General features: G+C 41.3%; 1 protein-coding gene across 1 annotated transcript in view; it reads right to left on the bottom strand.

Annotated features, from left to right (window-relative positions):
- DUSP16 (dual specificity phosphatase 16) overlaps positions 1–19,376 on the bottom strand; it is a 95,657-nt gene that overhangs the window by 34,214 nt on the left and 42,067 nt on the right. The window contains exons 3-4 of the mRNA XM_058743635.1: positions 17,285–17,878; positions 16,204–16,342 (exon numbers count right to left, since the gene is read on the bottom strand). Coding sequence (XP_058599618.1) covers positions 16,204–16,342; positions 17,285–17,512 — 367 coding nt within the window. The 5' untranslated portion in view covers positions 17,513–17,878. The remainder of the gene's footprint in view (positions 1–16,203; positions 16,343–17,284; positions 17,879–19,376) is intronic.

The following is a 19,376-nucleotide window of genomic DNA, read 5'->3' as shown; positions in this document are numbered from 1 at the left end:
TTTTCCAATATAAATATTCCTTGCTATTCAAATCCAAACCCAGAATCTAAAGATTCTGATACATTTTCAGAGAAATCTTCTCCTAGCCAAACCCTCATTACTCACCAAGTTCAAAGTCAGGAAGCAAAGAGATTTGGATCACAGGAAATACTTGTATATTTTTAGTACTATTTAATTAAAAAACAATTAACATGTTATTAGGACAGGGCAGCCCCACTTTTACCTCTTTAATCAGGCCCTAAACAAGATCTTAAAATCTCACTGAACATTTATCTCCAGTTCTTTGAGTTACATTCTGTTAGTCTTTAGTCCACTTCCAGAAGCAACTAAAACATGCCCTCAAAAACTGCAGACATGCAGGGAGCTAGGAGGGGAGAGTATGTCATCCCTTTTATCCCCTATAGTATGTTCAACTGAAGTTGAATCTGCTGGACTCCTGTGTCTACTGTCTGTACTCAGTACAGGTTCCACAATGCAGCAAGCTAGGATGGCAAGGGGCCTGTGACAGCTATGGTACCCGCAAAATGCTGAAGTGTCATTCCTAGCCTCCACCTAAGTGTCTGTGCAGTTTTTACTCATCAGCAGTTCTTAAGGTAACCTGATGGAAAGGTAGGCAGTTCCATTACAGAAATCCCATACTCCTTCATGTGATAGATGAGGCCCTCAGGATGTGTTCCCGTATAGTTTCATGGCTTCATTACTTACCATTTCCAAGCACGGCCTCCAGCCACACAAAACCCACTTTCATTTCACACTCTGATGCTGTTCTCTTATTCAGGATTATCACTACCACTACCATGCCCTGTGCATGCACACGCAGCAAGCAAAACGCAGACAAGCCCCAAGACTGACGGCAGAGAAAGAGCACAGGCTGAGTTCAGATACATTTAGGACCCAGCCTCACCTGGGAGGCCTTCCTCCACCCTGGATCTGCAGCTATTTGTTTAGCTACATCTTGTTAGGATTCGCCAGAGACACAAAGCGAAAAAAAGCAATGCTCTAAGGTTACATTTCCCGAAGTGTGCTCCAAAGCACTAAGGTCCTACAGGAAGTTGACAGACAAGATACTGGTGCAAAGAGTAAGAGAAATACTGCGTATCATATTTCCCTGGGAGAATCACAGCACATATTAGCATATTAAAGACTCCAAGGAAAGGAGTTTAATGTAACTCAAATAAGTTTCCCAAACCATTCCCCCCACTGCCTAAAATCTATTTATAGTAAGGGCAACTCGCACTTGAGGAAATGTTACACAAGGGCCACTGCAAGCACTGAAATGGAGCCAGTCACAATTCCTCCACCTATGCTCATACAGCATAACCCACAGGGAACCTCAAGAAAGCAGTCAACCTACCTTGGCCTATGTATAACAGTGTCACTGATTAGTATTTATAATTTTGTTTCTATTAGTGTTCTGTTCCTTTTCAGTCTAAGTGCATAACACAGTTATTTAAGGTGAGGTGTGTTGTTTTTTTTTTTCCCCCGAAAGTAGTTCTTCTAACAGTAAGTGTTAAAGGGTCTCATCATTCTTTATCTACCTTACACCTACCCAACATAATAACTGACAGGCACTATTCTGATTACAATTTAATTGTAGGAGTTTAAATATTAATAAGCTTCTGTTAACTTCTCTGGGTCCGGTATTTCTCCACAGAGCTGTTCTCGGATTTTTTTTCTATCGTGGCTCTAATACAGTTCATGTAATAGCCTCTCATTTAAATCTAACAGAACAATATTTCAGTAAATATTCTCAGAGAAAAGAGAAACAATCCAAGGAAACTCCAGTTGAATTCCATTTTAAATTTATAAGTAATCAGATAAACAAATAATACAAGTAATCAAAGAATTACTTAACAATAATTGTTAACGTTAGCAAACACTAATGTTTGGTAAGCGACAAACATTGCTCTAAGCACTTTAAAAGTATTTATTCAATCTTTGTAACTATGAAGTAGGTGCTATCATTATTCCCATTTTACAAATAAGAAAACAGAGGTTCAGAAAAACATAGGGTAATAACTGGCAGAATTAGGATATGAGCCCCAGCAGTCTGGCCCTAGAGACTATACACTACTCAATGGCTGTGCTATATCATCACTTCTCCAAATACTACGAGATTAACTCCCTCTTAGGATACGGGGACAGCCTTGCTGATTTCTATGGGGTCCTGCCCTCACTAGCCATGGCCAGTCAGGTCTCAATACCAGGCTGAAAATGGCCATGGGCCTCTCCCAAACTGATGGCAGAGCCTCATTTCCCCAAAGCTACATGGTTCAAAAGCTTCAATGTGGGAGAAAAAAAAAGGGCAAGAGGTCTGACATAACCAGAGACACAAGAAACTCTAAATGCACTTTGCATGAAACCAGTAACAGAATTGACAGATGAATTAAAGTATAAATACAGTCACTGGTCTGTTCAGGATCACAGTGTGCAAGGTGGTTGTGAAACTGAAAGCTGTCTTGAGGACTTTCAGGCCATCCTCCACAAAGCAACTCTCAGAGGGGACACAATTTGGCAAAAACCACAGAGTCAGTCACTGTTGGCTGTTTGAGGTCCGGCCTTATCACTAATTACTACCATGATCCTAAATCACTTTTAACTTTTGAGTATCTCACAAGTGAGTGTGGCTCTAGAAAATTCTAAGAGAACAGAAATAAGAGCAGGAAACCAGTTTTTAACCTCAAAACAAAACAAAAAAGCCAAACAAAAACAGCAATAACACACGGTAAGAACACATTATAAAACAAAAAGAAATCTTTTTTACCTATCTTTTCAATGAATCTCTGGCACAAACCTGAATAGCCTTAAAATACTGAACAGATTTCACTAAAATCAGAGCATACAGTGCTCAGTCTTGACTGAGATGTCCCAAACCATAGTTGCTTCCAGAAAACACGACCTGAGCCAAAGAGTACATTTTCCCTGATCTTTATCTAGGACAATGTTCCACTCTGCTAACACCCTCCTTCATTGACAGTTTTTTCCATTCAATGACCTTTCATTCATCGTTGTACTCTAGTGACCTCAGTTTCATTTCATTAATTAACAACAGATGAGACACTGCCTGATTTCCCCGAACTCTTGAAAAACTATCTGTGGCCTCATCAGCAACTCAGTTTTGAAATATGTCTAAAATGTCCTTCTTCCTCTTACAAACCAGATCTAATAGGAAGAAAAATACAATTCATCTATGCAAACTTTTCGTTACAAATGGCTGACAGATACAAAACCCATCTTATTGGCCCTGTCACAACCCTCCGTGGTCCCACAGACTCCATGTTAGATTCCATTACAAGAAGATGCAACATCAGCACATTATCCTCCTCTGTTGAAAATGTTTTAAAATACCTTTTAAAGTTGTTAAGGATTTAACTCCCCATCCAATCTCACCAAATTTCTATCCCTAGATTTTACATTATCACCTGGGAATGTAGAAAATGGAAAGTCGTATAATCCATATGAGCTTCCCTAAGACAGACCTGAGTCTGAATGGAGGCTTCCACTCTTCCCTGTATGCTGAAACACTTGTTTTTAAGAGGAAGGAAGACATAAGGGGCGCCTGGGTGGCTTGGTTGGTTGAGTGTCCGAATTCGGCTCAGGTCATGATCTCACGGTTTGTGAGTTCAGGCCCCACATCGGGCTCTGGGCTGACAGCTTGGAGCCTGGAGCCTGCTTTGGATTCTGTGTCTCCCTCTCTCTCTGCCACGCCACCCACCCCCCCCCCCCAAGCTCATGTTTGCACTCTGTCAAAAATAAATAAACTTAAAAAAAAAAAAAGAGGAAGGAAGACATTCATGCAGATGCACCTGGCCTGCAGAGAAACGCAGACAAGGAGACCAGAGGGTAGACATGCAGATTTGGACTCTACAGATCTGGATGGACAGGCAGTCAAACTACAATTTCTGTTAGTCTTCCACAAGTCCAGCCAGTAGAATGCAGGTTTATACATAAAAATGTACACGTTACTTTGGACACAGAAAACATGTGGTGTAGCTTAAAGGCATTCATAATTATGTATCACCTTATTCTAATTCAGCCAAAAAAACTTCTTCCTTAAGTGACCTACCTCCACAATTCTAGTCACAAATACCATGTAAAAAGTCAATGTGAACTATCATTTAATTTTCAGAGAAGAAAAAAATCTGCCAAGTAAAATAAAATACATATAACAACTCTACTAAACAATTCCAATTAGTCACTCTTTTCTCTTCCCTCTGACACTTGCCACCAGTTATAAATCACAGTTTTTTTCTTAACAAGGAATATTTGTAATAAAACAAAAGTAGCACTTTACTACAGCTTAGTGATGTTACATAAATGTTTAAGCCTCAAGTTCTAAAAATGGATTCCCTAGTCTTTCTAACCAGAGATGAACGTCAATTCCATTACTGTCAAGAGCGTTCCCTGCAGGGAGAAAGGCAGGACTTCTTCACTTCCGGCCACTCATTAGAGCACTATCAGCAGAGCCACCCAGGGTGGGAAGAGTTACAGGCAGCTCCCCTGCATATTCTGAATGGATTCCACAGCTCTACATAGAAACAGTGCTTATACAAAGCTCTACTTCAAGACAGACTTTTCTAAAAAGTCAATGCAAATTAATTTTTATATTAAATTTTCACAGAGTTTATATAGCTTCAGTTTTTAAATATAGTCTTCATGTAGTTCAACCTTTGTAAAACAAAGACTCCATTTTTGTGACATAATACAACCCATTCACTTCCTTATTCCAGAATGCATATGAAGGATTTAAGTGAAGTATACCTGCACCTGTAGAGAACATTTCTCTCCGTACTGAAAATAAAATCTGCTACTTTGCTATTGCACAAAGTAGGCAACCCTAATGTTAAAAACTAAATTTCTGGGGCTCCTGGGTGGCTCAGTTGGTTAAACATCCAACTTCAGCTCAGATCATGATCTCCAGGCTTGTGAGTTCAAGCCCCACATCAGGCTCTGTGCTGACAGCTCAGAGCCTGGAGCCTGCTTTGGATTCTGTCTCCCTCTCTCTCCGCCCTCCCCCACTCACTCTGTCTCTGTCTCTCTCTCTCAAAAATAAACACTAAAAAAAATTATAAAAAAAATTAAATTGCTGAAATGTATGTTTCAATTGTTGAACTGTTATTTTGATAATAAATATACATTTCACTTCACAGTGAAGTGATTGATTCAGGCAAACTTTGTTCTCTAGCCACTCACAAAAAGACTCAATTCTTCCAGGGTCAGCAGACTATACACATGGAGAGTTGAAGCTAGTTAAATAAAATGAACAAGAAAATGAAGGCACCATAATTTCACACCCCTACAGAAAGCAAACAAAAATAAGTAGCTGTACTATTCCAATGTATATAGGTTCGTCTGGGTAAGCCAAGCCACACATGATTGATAAATCATTTCTGAGAGGGTAGAGACCATGGCATATTTTTCTGAACAACCTTAGCAGCATTCCTTCTTTGTCTTATTTAGCCAATCCTCCATGGAGCAGCACTGACGAGAAAAATCCCTAAATAATATAAGGCATTAACTTTAAGCTCTTATCCCCTTCACTCTGTGTCCACCAGAGCACAGACCAAGAGGAAAGCAGACAGGTATGCGCTGCTGTGGAGACCATCCAGGAAGCCCAAGAAGTAGCCTACGTCTCACAAAACTTGCCCATAAATGACACCTCCAAAAAAGCTTACTCTGCATCACTCTATCACCTCACCCAATCAGGGAATGAAAGATTCTATCTAACCTAATTTGGGGATTAATACACTTATGGCCTAGACAAAAAAAGAATTTTAAAGTTTCAAAGTACTAGCAGGAAAAAAAAAAAAAACCCAAATACTATAATAATGCAATTCTTTTGATTCAGAATGTCTAGATCTCATTATTCCCCAAGATCTAGATCTAGATCAATTAGCAAAATTCAGAAGTATTGTTTAGTAAAGAATTCTCAGAAGATGTAGAGTGATACCTATTTTACTGATCTTTCAAATTGGCAATAGAGAGCCACACCCAGAAACTCCTCTTAAAACACCCATGACACACAGCGAGGACTCCTAATAAATGCCCTCACACAAACAAAGATTTTTCTAAAGAGTGCAACCAGAATAACCAAACAAAAGGAATATGGCCAGAATCCACCACTCACTGAATAAAATCAACAAGTTCTGTAAGAGGGAAGCCAGATTCACAGAGGCAGCCCTGACTGATCCTGCAGTAATGTTAAGGGATGAAGACAACAGCAAGCAAGCAGTGTCCGGGGACTTCCCGAGAAGAATTTAGGATGCCTCGTCAGCATGGATAGGAAGGTTATTTAAGAAACCGTATTTGCTCATTTCACCTGAAAATAAAGATCTCCAAGTTTGTACTGTTTGATGTCCCCAAATCCAATCTAACACTTTGAACTCCCTTTGGTCATGTTTACTTGAAAGACTTACTAACACCTTTAAAATAAAGTCAAGGCCAACGCCTCCCTCGCTTTCCTTCCGCATCCCCATCCATGGTAGCCCCAGCCTCCTGGTCAGCTCAGCAACATCCAGTTGCTATGCCAACACACTGACTTTCCTTTCAGTCTCTCCTACTGTCCTGCCTTTCCATTCTCCTGCCGCCCCCTGGTCCAGGACCTTCATACCTCACTCAGATAAATTCAGTAACAGCTCTCTCTCTGATCCACTTGTTCTGTTCCCAACTCATGTCCAATCTGCTGCCAGATGAAGCATCTTAAAATAAAGTTTTGATGTAATCTCTGCTCCCAAATATCCACAGGATAAAATCTACGATTGTGAGCAGACATTCAAGACCCTTCCTAATCTAATCCCAATCTATTGTCCAATCTGATTTTCCATGCCACCACCCTACATGTAAAAGGAAAAATCAGTCTTCTCTTTTCCTAACACACCTTTGTTTTCCAATCTTGAGCCTTTGGCAATCCAGTCTCCCCAATCCATTTTGTATTTCCTTCCAAACCATAGGCTAGCCCAGGTCAAACCTCTTCTACAGAAGTCTACCAAGGATTTTTTTTTTTTTTTAACCATAACTAATAAAATACATTTCACATCAAAACCTTCTGAACACACAGGTGACACCAGTGGCAGCCAGACAGACACAGACAGACAGCTCTGACAGAGCTCTGGAGAGCTGGCCAGGGGTCTTAGGTCGATGCTGGGGGGCCAGGTCCCAGAAACAAATTTCAGGATGCTATCTTCCCTTACTGAGTTGCTCTCCAACAGTTTCAATACTCTTCTGTTGCTTAAAAAAAAAAAAAAAAAAAAAAAAAAAATCTTTCCTGCCCAGTATATATATGGTCCTGCCAACTTAGAAATTTCATAAAATTTATGGCAACCATCTGGCAGTAAGTATTTGCCACTGACTTGGTAAGTGTGAATTATCTTTGTGTGTGTGTGGTGACCTCTATTTCTCCAGCTTTACTACACTGTGAACTACTTGTGGATAAGAATTATGTCTCACACTCCTTTGTAATCCCCTCAGCATTTAGCACAGTGCTTGGCACATAACTGAAATTCAATAAATGTTTACTGAATCCTTCCTTGTTACAATGAATAGCTGTTGATGGACACAAGTCTTGTATATTTTTGGTGCTCAAAAGGATTTCCTGATTCCATTCAAAGCCTAAAGCTATGCTGGCATGGGCGGGGGCCCAGAATCTGCTTCCTATTCTTGGACCACAATGCCCTAGAAGACTCTCAGGGTGACAGAGGCAGCACAAGGCAAGAAAAACTTTTTTCTGCTACTACAGAAAAAAATGTAGAACCAATGAGTGCTACTCTGGTCATTGACAAGCAATACTGAATCCTTACTGTGCTTCCTCCATACCCAATCTTTAGTGTGCTTCTGACTCTACATGAAAAGTAGAGAGAAAAAATTTTTTCTGATGTCCATAAGTGGCTCAGAACTCCATATGATCCAGAGAGCCCAATCATACCTGCAGGGGTCAGAATTCCAATAATGACTTGGAAGGTCCAATAATACCCCCGGGCTCAGGGTATCAGGGCACGTCCCTTAGGAAATTAATCAGACCAACTACAATTAGGACCTAGATAAGGATGAAGTGGCTGCTGGGCAGGTTTTACAGTGATCAATCAAAGCAATGGGTGAAGTGAGATTATAAATTGGGAGATAACTCTATGAGTCAAGAGGAAAAAGGGGTATGAGTCTGGTCTCAAGAGAATGACTCTTAAAAATCAAATTTGACTAACTTATAAACCGTCTATGAATCACCATATAACTCATCTCTCATGCCATTCTACGTGAAGCTCCAAGCCTTCTGAGCTACCCTGTAGAAGGCTCTCCCAAGGACTACTTCTGTGTATTTCACTCTATCAACCTTCTTGGCCAACTGCACAGCCTCCCTGGAGACTTCACACAGTGGTCAGGAAGAAAGGGATATCTGTTCAGTCAACCAAACAACACTAGAGGCTACTGGAATCACACTTAAGTTAAAGAGATTTAGTGAGCACCTACTGTGAGCAGGACAGGGCACTAGGTGAAACAGAGGCCCTTTCTGGAATGGAGAGTTTAGTGGGACAAATGCTAACCAAATAATTAGATGAATAATTAACTAATTATAGGCAGGTGGCCAAAGGAATGTGTATCACAGAGAAAACCAACTTTGCCTAGTGGCTAGGGAAGGCTTGACAAAGACACTGACTCCAGCAGGAAATGTGAAGGGAGTGGAGGACAGGAGGAGAGGGCGTCTGCGAAGGCCCAGAGAGACTGCCACCGCAGGTTTACAGCACCTGAGAGGAGGCCTACAGAAGTGAGATGGAATGAGGACTTACATGGCATGAGATGAAGTTGGAGAGGCAGACAGGAGCAGCCATTACAGGGCCTTGTGAGTCAGTTATGGATTTGGGAATTTATATGAAAAGCAATGATGCATATTAGACCAGGGAGTTATATAAATCTGGGTTACATTAAAATATAAAAGTACAACTTTGGCTCCACTGCGACTGAGGGATTCTGGGGGGCACAGCAGAGGACAGGAGAAGACTAGTTAAGAGGCTCTTGGAGCCCTCGGGGAGAGGGAAATCTTGGCTTGAGAGCTGGTGGCAGAAGAGGAGGAGAGCAGATGCTCCGTGAGGTCAGAGGACCTGGTGAGTGAGAGGTGGCAGAGGCTGCAGCCAAATCCCTGAAGGCTCACACATTTGTCCTCCTGGTTTAAAGGACTTGTGTCACTTGATTTCATTTTTTCTCAACTCTCACTTCTCCCCTTTGCAAAAGAAATCCACTCTAGTCCCCCCACTACCCTCTTCAAGTCGATGTTCAGTCCTGACATTTTGAATCATGTTTCTCCCCCCCCTCGATCAGAATGCCAAGGTCTGACCTCCACCAAATCTTACTCCTCTTCCCAGGTTCAACTACAATCCCATTGCCATAATCAAATCTTCCCCAACCTCCACAGGTGACATTCCATCACCCCGATCACCATATCACACGGTACAGCGCATGATCATGTGCTCCTCTCCTTCACCAACTCTAGGCATGTTTCCCCAAATTAATCGTTAGGTTCTCAAGGGCAGGGACGAGTCTTTTGCTTTTCTGGTAGCTCAGCCCTGGGCCCAAACACAAAAGTGCCCGTGAAACACTGAGAAGTTAGACTGGATGAAAAGTCCTGGATCTGGCGCTTCTCCAGAACCACAGGTGACATGACCAGGGCCAGGGAAAATGGAGGCCACCAATGCCATCTAGGGTGCTGTCATGTGGCTTGTGCAAACTGTCAGGATGAGTAACCAAGGAACTATCTTTTTTTAAAAAGACACAGACATAGGCATCATGTCTTAGGCACTGGTAGCTGGGCAGTGGCATAAACTGGCTTACCACACTGGCAGGCAGCAACTGCAGAAAGACAATCCAGTTTGGACCGCCTCACGCAAATGGAGGCTCAGAAGCTCAGCAACCAGTGGGCAAAATAGCACCTATACTTAGTCTATTTTCAGTGGCTCTCAGTCACTGCAGCTTTTTAAACTCAAGAACAGCCAGTTCCTGAGTAACTATAGTACTTTTCCTGAGATCCATTCATTTCAGTCTTTTACCAACAACTGCAGGATTTGAAGTGGAGTGACTAAAGATTCTCCTCTCTAGACAAAAGGACCGAAGAAATGCCAAACTAGGTAACAGAACTGTGCACAGCAAAATCCGTAACCAGCAAGATAAGGCTTCCACTATACCTCCATTAGGAAGGACAGTAATTGATTCCATGAAACCAAAGCCATATGTTTATTATACAGATCTATTGACTGAATCCAGATCTCTGTTAAATTGAAAAACCATAGTGCCCAACACGTTTTTACTTACTCCTAGTTCTAATTAGACTAGCAAATCTAACTCAAAACAAAGACATGTGAACTTGGCCTTTAACCAAAGCCAACATTAATCTGTGTTCAGAGACAAAATGTTTATAAAAGCCCTTAGCACTTTACTAACATTGTCCCTAACAGTAAATGCTTAATAAATGGTATCTTCTACCATTATTCAAGCTATATATACTTCAGCACAAAACAGAGTAGTTACACTTTTGATGATCCCCCTGCTAAAATAATGTAATGCTTTAAAAATTTCTATATAGAGTATATTTTTATACATTGCTTCATTCCATAAAATGTGAATAAGAATAGGACTCTGAAATCCACAAAGAGTCTGAGGAAGAGCTACCAATAAAAGAGCCTTTCAAGATAAGGCTGATCTGAAATGGGAGCCCCTGATTCAGTTCAGCCTCCTGATGAAATTCCAGAAGACTCTGGAATTATTGCAGATATGGGCCTGGGGAACATAGTGAGAGTGAGAGCTTGGGAGACCCACTCAAGGCTCTGTTACTTTCCTCATTTGTAAATGAAAGGGCTGAAGTCCATGACTCCTTCATGGTGTTTTGCTGTAGGGCTGGTTATCCTGTGCCTCATCACAGGACAGGAAGGAGTGATGCAGAATTAATCAACTGTCATGGGCCCCTTTTACTTTTACTCAGAATTACAACACAGAAGAAAGAGAAGGAAATAACAGAACCGTATTTCTCATCTGTAGGCTGATCTTTATTTGTACTAATGGCCCATTTATTCTCTTTTCTCTATGTTACCAAGAAATGAAAGTCCAAATTCAGTATTTTTCCTTTTTTCCTTCTATATTTATGTTCAGTCTGGCACCCTCAGAAATAGACAAAAAGCAAGTAGAATAAAGTGATACACAGTGAATAAGTAAAGGCCAAGACACAAGATTATTTTTTATTTTTTAAGTTTATTTTGTGAGAGACAGAGAGCGCGAGCTGGGGAGGGGCAGAGAGAGAGAGAAGCAGAGAGACAGAGAATCCCAAGCAGGCCCTGTGCTGTCAGCCCGACAAGGGGCTCAAACTCATGAACGGTGAGACCATGACCTGAGCCGAAACCAAGAGTCATCGCTTAACAGACTGAGCCACGCAGGCAACCCCAATATTTTTTAAAGAAAACGAGTTTTCTGAACATTACCTACCAAGACCAAAAAACTTGATTATTTGTTTTTTAACTCATAATGATAAGTTTTTTAAAAAGACTGATATCGAAGATTTCATACGTGTTATCCCATATAAATCCTCCCAACGAGAATCCCCAGTTACAGTCATTTTTGTGAAACAAATGTTTATGTCACCCATTCTGTCACCCTATTAACTCAAATTCTTAAGTCTTATTTTTACAGATGGTTGTGGGAGGATACGTGTATTTTTAAACCGTGCTTATTTAATAACTGGCTTCAAAATTAAAAAAAAAAAATGGAAAAGATGGTTTTGTCACCATCTATCCAATGATGATGGAGAACTTCCCAAAGGGACCCAAATTCACTCTTCCTTGCTAAGATGAGGCTGCTCCTGATAATCAAATTCTTTACTCCTCTGAGGGTAAAACAGTGCTATGGTTTGGCTTGGCTCGGTTACTGGGAGACCTCCCAATGGCTAAATAGATCAGTTTATATTTGCCTTTAAGAATATAGAAATTGGGGGGGCGCCTGGGTGGCTCAGTCGGTTGAGCGTCCGACTTCAGCTCAGGTCACGATCTCGCGGTCCGTGAGTTCGAGCCCCGCGTTGGGCTCTGGGCTGATGGCTCGGAGCCTGGAGCCTGCTTCCAATTCTGTGTCTCCCTCTCTCTCTGCCCCTGCCCCGTTCATGCTCTCTCTGTCTCAAAAATAAATAAAATGTTAAAAAAAAAATTAAAAAAAAAAAAAAAAAAAGAATATAGGAATTGGGGCGCCTGGGTGGCTCAGTCGGTTAAGAGTCCGACCTCAGCTCAGGTCATGATCTCGCGGTCTGTGAGTTCGAGCCCTGCATCGGGTTCTGTGCTGACAGCTCAGAGCCTGGATCCTGCTTCAGATTCTGTGTGTCCCTCTCTCTCTGCCCCTCCCCTGCTCATGCTCTGTCTCTCTCTGTCTCAAAAATAAATAAAAACATTAAAAAAAATTTTTTTAAAAAGAATATGTAGAAATTATCACAACCATTCTCAGCTCATACAGACTCAAGGACTTGTATCTTCCTATGAGTGGAGCTAGGTCTCCAGAGCTATTAGCTTTTTATTAAGGTTCAGTATTTAAGGATGACATAAAATTAGCACTGGCTCATCTCAGTATTTTTATTAACTCTTAAAATCGTATTTAAATCTACTTAAATAGATGAAAACACTTTCATATTACTTTTCTGTAACAGCTGTATGTTTGCTCTGAACAAATATACTTTGTAAATCATTTATTTCAAAACAATCTCAAGTTTTCACTACACTTCATATTGTCTCATGACTATTTAATAGAATCACTGATATTCTACACTAATAAATGAATCACGTGAAACAGAAATGATACAAACCTACATGTAAGCTAATTTAGATAACAAATATTTACTGAAAACTTAAGAAGTGCTGGGCCTCCTGGAGAACACAAAGATGAAAAAGACACAGTGCTCAGGGGCGCCTGGATGGCGCAGTCGGTTAAGCGTCCGACTTCAGCCAGGTCACGATCTCGCGGTCCGTGAGTTCGAGCCCCGCGTCAGGCTCTGGGCTGATGGCTCGGAGCCTGGAGCCTGTTTCCGATTCTGTGTCTCCCTCTCTCTCTGCCCCTCCCCCGTTCATGCTCTGTCTCTCTCTGTCCTAAAAATAAATAAAAAAACGTTTAAAAAAAAAAAAAAAAAAAAAAAAAAGACACAGTGCTCAGCTTGAAAAAGAATTCAGCAGGGGAGTTAAGCTAATAAATGAAAAAGATAAAGGAGAACATAAGGTTTAAATAAGATTTTAAGATAATAATGGAAGATTTATGACAGGATAGCATATGGTTATCAAATGAATCATTTTGTTGACAGTACTGACTGGGCTTCTCAGAAGAAGGGAAAGCTGGTCAAGGTCCCTGGCCGAGGAGGCCTGCAGATGTGGCCAATACAGGTAGAGTTCACTGAAGAACCAGGTTCCAAGTTTCAGGACTAGAAGCATTGGCAAAATGGTCTCCCTGATAATCAGCTGCCCAAGTGGCTTAAAAGAACCCCTTTCACCTGGCAGAAACAAGTTTAATAGTCTAGCCCCGTCCCCAAACAGGACCTGTTCCATATTAAGGAATTAAGCCCATGCCAGTATAGCTTCCCCAAACCCAATCTGCATTTCCTTCAGTAATCCTGCACTTCTTTATGTCTATACAACTAGGTCCTCTTGGTAAGTTTGGGTCTCCTCTTATTGGAGGGAGAGAGCACATAAAAATGCTTCATCTATCAGTTCTGTGGGGACGTCTTTTTGTTCCTCTTCTCCAAAGTAATTTTTTCCCAGGCAAGGTAGCTAGCCCTCTCTGAGAATATGAATGGAATTCAGGCCACATTTCTTTAAAGCATCTCACATCTGATACTTGCTTCCTGAGTATCTCAGAGTAGCTAAAAGCTCTCGAATGATGGAGAAACCACTGCATCTTTCTATTACCACATCCACATGAGGTTGAAACTGTCTCCTACTGCTGGAAGCAACAGGGGCAGTTTGTAGTGAAAACTGTCTCCACCTACCGTGTCATTTTCTGTAGCACCTGTGAGAAGCTTGTGTGCTTTTCCAGTTAGGCAAGATATTTAAGAAACATCTGTCATTATGTCCTTCCAACCCACATCCCTGGAACATCCTATGAGCAGCTAGATGTTGGCAACACAACGGGCTGCCAACAATTGATGGCCATACCTTCCCAAGCATTTTCTTCCACTTCTGCCACTTTTCTGTCCACTCCTGTCACTAACCAAGGGAATTTCCAATTGGTCAGAGGCTTTTGGACAGCTGGAGGCTTTCAACCATTGAGAACCTTCTCTTAGGTTTCATAAGAGATCTGGCTGCTCACTCCCAAACAAGGCAATTCAGTCCCTGAAGCCACCTCCTGAACTAAAAGATACACAGGATTCTGGGGTGTGGATGGGGATATGGTGTCAGCAATACATTCAGTGTGGTTCTTGGTGCTGCCTGGATGGACCCTCATTGAGACCCAGGCAGCATTTCATGTATGATATGGGGATGTCAAGGTGTTCTGATCCAATGTGTCATTCCACGTGTCCGTAGGGCTGATCTAGCCGATCGCACTGAGTCCTTTTTCTCCCTTGCCCAAGGAGTGCTCCTCCCACACCAACACACAACTGATAAGAACGTTCCCAGGTAACTAAGGAGTGTTCTTTGGTAAAGGGGAGAAAGGGTATTTAAGGAACTGAAACACCTGTGCTAGAAACTCAGTATGAGCTCACTCCTCCACAGGAGTGTCCATCTGGCCACGCTGTCAAGTCAGAGTCCCTTCATAGGGAAAGCGTCTCAAACAAGAGTGAGGTGCAGAGTGCCTTTCCCGGGAAGCACACAGTTGGTGTACCCTCTTTAAAGAATAACCCTGATCCCATTAGTAGGATTCCAAGGTAAAGTCCTCAGAGTGCCTACAAGAAGCATGAAAGGAGTTACTAAACTCACCAGATGAGTTTAATGGAACTCCAATAACAGCTGTCATAAATACCACAGTTATATCCCAGTAAAAGAATGTACCCAGCAACAAGAGATAGAACCTAACATAATTCTCAGCCACGGAATTCTGAAAACTGCATTCTAAGACACACTGACTTCACGTAAGGAAACCAACGGAAAGATCAGGCAGAATCACAGCATAAGCGAAGGGTATGACAACGGATAATCTATGCCTGCTTTTTGAGACCTGAAGCACGAGCTGAGGAGAGAGAACTGGAGACATGGAAATCTCATCTAAAGCTTCACAGAGTTTAAGTGTTAACACACCAACAATGGTTTTCTCTGAAAACTGAAATGTTTACACTTCCAACAATCAACTGCCAACAAGTTCACGGTATCCTCCTTGCAACAAAAGACTCAAGAGGTGAAAATGATAATATCTACCATATTTTATTTTCTTAGGTCACGTTTTTAAAAGCAATCTTGCCTTTCACTGTGGCACAATCTGCGGGCCACAGCAACTGTGTGTTCAAGGTCACTGTGCACGGTCAAACTGTATCCCCTACTCTGAGCCAGTGTGAGTGACAGGGCTTTGGTATGAGCACTCTGCTGTAAAATCTGTGAGATGGAACTCTCACACCGCCCCCCCTTTAAGACAGACATAAAATACTTAGTTCTTCTCATGTATTTCATAAAACCATAAGCTTAGTATTTGCAAACTGAGACCTTTTCCAGTTGTAAAAACGAAAGAAAAATACGAAAGTAAATGAGTTTTTAAATTGTCCCCCTAATTATTAGAATAAATGGTCTACATTCTCCCCTCATTGTTCACAATGCCCAAGAATGGTGAGCTCATTGCTGGAGTCCACTTTAACTGTAAATGTTTAATAAGAGTTCAACCCTGTGAAACTCCTCTGCTTCTTGCCACAGGGGGCAGGAACTAAGAAGAGGAGCTGAGAGGTAGAGCATTTCATGTTTTTAGATCCCAGGTGAATGGAAAAATCCCCCGGCTAAAAGCAGCACACCTGTCTATGTGACATTTCTAGCTCATAAATACCAAATGAAGAGGCATTTGAGCGAAGTAAAAAAATACACTGATGTGTATGCCACTAATGTGGAAGAATGACAATATTCAAGTTAAACAGAATAGTTATGTCAACCGGAAGCTATAAATAAATCAGTTTACCCAATACATTCCCAGTTGTGATGACCTATCTTACGCTGAGCTCACTGCCAAGCACTGCTCACTGGTAGGGCTCGGTGAGATGCGAAGTCCTTTCACTTCTGCCACAAACCTTACCTGCGAGCAGGTGGACGGTGCTGAAGCTCTTCTCCAGTTTACCCAGAAGTACAGTGAGAAAACAATCTGAAGACAGAGAGGCAACATCTTGGGAGCTTTGATCATAAACCACAACCTTCTGACTGCAATCAATATCAACCTGCAATGCAAACGTGAGGCTGTTAGGAAGGCAGCTCCCACAATCCTCTGGTGCTGAAGCAGATAACTGTCTCCCGCTTTCAATTAATAATCTGAATAAAAATGAGACGCAGTCAATTTTCTGGATAAACCTAGCATACAAATGGTAAGATACTTGTAAAAATCAACTTTTAAAAGGCAAAATTGATGTTAGGTGTGCTCCAAATGCCTTGGTTTAAAATCCTTAACACTGTAAAAGGCTAAAACTCATAAAATAGTATGTAAAATAAACATTAACAACCCTTGAACTAAAGAAACATTTAAAAACGTTTCTACAAAAGAAATAAATCAGTTGCTTAGTAAAATTAAAACATGAACTCATTTTCATTCCTGAAGAAAAGAAACAGCTTTACCTACCATGAGGACGACATTTTGGTATCCCAGAAACACCTTCCTCGAAGATAACATCCCTAAATCTTGAACAATGGTGCCTTCCCTTCCCACAAATAAACAGTGCTTCTAATATAATTAGTTTCCACTTTATTCCCGAGCATTCTTACAGAATGAGCTCCTTTCAGTAAATTTGTAGATAATACAAAATAATGTATTAATTTAGTAACTTCTGATACACATAAATTTTGTGTATTAAGTTACTAATAATATTGTGTATTAACTATAACTATTTATTAGTATTTAATTTTTTTAAAAGTTTAGCAAACCATTAATAGGAAAACACAGCATTTGACCAAATTAAAATAAGTTACCCTTTCTGTATAGTTTAGAAATATTCTGAAATGTGACAGCGTGGTTAGTAAATTACTTGGAGGTATCCCTTAGGTACCAAAGTTTAAAAAGCAACCAAAACTCGCTCAAATTACTTTTTCCCCTAAAAATGAGACTTCGTTTTACAATTATTCCTCATTCAGGGTGTCTATTTTAAAAAAGGAAAAAAGCAAACATTTACCTTATGTTTTGCTGAATGCTGGATGAGCTCTGTAATTAACACTTTGTCCTGTTGCAACCTTCGCTTCATAAGCTTGGAGCAGTTGATATTAATGGCTTCCAAAATGTGGGATGTATTGTATTCCACAAATGGCCGGCTATCAATTAGCAGCACTTTTTCCGTTCCACTTTCCAGCAGAGCCACCAACCTCTCAGTAACAATTTGAGTTCCAATCATCTCATGGGCCATGACAACAATAAGTCTTCTTTTCCCACCTCCTTCTTTAATTTGCCACGATGATGTAATGGTGGTGTGCTCAAAGGCTCAGCCACTCCATTGTACTAAAAATGTATGAGGTCAGGCTGGTGGTGACTGGCAAAAGGAGAGTTAAACCCATTTTCAGCAAGAGCCCTCCAAGTGAATGTCCCTTTCTCTTTCCCCGTTGATGTGCTCTTGCAAAGGACTCCTTCCACAAAGCAGCCCCTCACATTTGATTCATAAAGAGATGACTGGAATAACCATTCCACAACAAAAGATGCTTTGGGGCAGCCAGCGCATTACATCATTCTTTACCTTTGCTCCTCGCTCCAACAGCTTTACGCTGGACTGAAAATCCTACACGAAGACAGAGACAGAAAACAAAACATGGGGTCAAAAAAAAGAAAGAGCATCAGATTAGAGAGAGAGTATGATTCATAATATTTACTCCATTAATCTAATTCCATACTTGATGCACTGTTTCATTTGAACAAACAAAAAGGACAAACAGGAATGGCTCCGGAAAATCCCACTGATGGTAATTCACTTTTACATCAAAACATAAAAACCCAAAGAAGATAAAAGAAGACACAGTCATGAATTATAATGACCCGAGGCCCAGAACTACACGCCTGTAGCATGAGATTGAAAGAGCTATAAAAAGATGCTTGAAGTAGTATTTTTTCCAAATGGGTTTTATTTGCTTATTTCCTGAAAAGAGCACAAAGAACAGCCTACGACCAGGTGAGCAAGCCCATACTATCAGGACAGTCTTTTCTGAAGGCTTGAGAACCTCTGTGACGGTAGGAGTGTGTGTACACATGTGAACGCGCGCGCCCGCGCACACACACACACGCACACACACACACACACACACACACACACACACACACACCAGGGCACAACAGCAGCCCCTTTGAATTGCCCTGGGAAAACCTTTCATAAATTTAAGCTGCCTTTTAAGGAAAAGAAGGGACAAGAATGGCTGATATTCTTGTCATACCAACTGCTGAGCTAATTGCTGGGGGACTGTGATGTACGCAGCTCCAACTGAGATAGTCCCACAGCTATTTTGGCCCTGGTTGCTCCATCCCTCAGTTCTCTGATCCTTCACAGACTTACCCCTCATCTTCTGGTGGCTCATTCTTAAGAGAATCACTGACTCCCAGCCTTAGAAAATCTCACATCCCAACCTGGGACTCTAGGTCAGCAGACATACAGAACCCTGACTACTAGAACCAGTGGGTCCCTATTCTTGCCAAACTCCTATAATCGACCACTTCCTTTATATTTACATATACATACGTATATACATATATATATATGTATACATATATATATGTAACACATACATATATATGTATATATATAATTTTATTTGTATTTGAGAGAGAGAACACAAGCACGGAAGAGCGCAGAGGGGGAGAGAGAGAATCTTAAGCAGGCTCCATGCTCAGCACAGAGTCTGACGCAGGGCTTCATCCCCTGACCCTGAGATGACAACCTGAGCCAAAATCAAGATTTGGACGTTCAACCGACCGAGCCACCCAAGTGCCCTAATTGGCCACTTCCTAACTGATACTAGTTGGGACTTTTGTGCCCACAGCTTGGCCCTGACCAATATTCTCAGACTCCTAGCTCCCTGGTCCATCTCTGCTCACTGGAAATCCTCTACACTACATAACACCAGATATCCACTGCTGGCGTTCACCTTATGCAGGGTAAACTATTTGATGGCAAAGGCTTTGTATTACATGTCCTGCCTCCATAGTGCTTTGTACATAAGATACTCAATTCACACTGTTGTAAGAAAGTAAAATCCTCCACAAATGATTTAAGACACTGAATAAGTATT

Source organism: Neofelis nebulosa, chromosome 8, assembly GCF_028018385.1.
Source record: "Neofelis nebulosa isolate mNeoNeb1 chromosome 8, mNeoNeb1.pri, whole genome shotgun sequence".
NCBI classification, from domain to species: Eukaryota; Metazoa; Chordata; class Mammalia; order Carnivora; family Felidae; genus Neofelis; species Neofelis nebulosa.
Note: the sequence above shows the minus strand (reverse complement) of the source record. Positions and strands in the feature narration are given on the sequence as shown.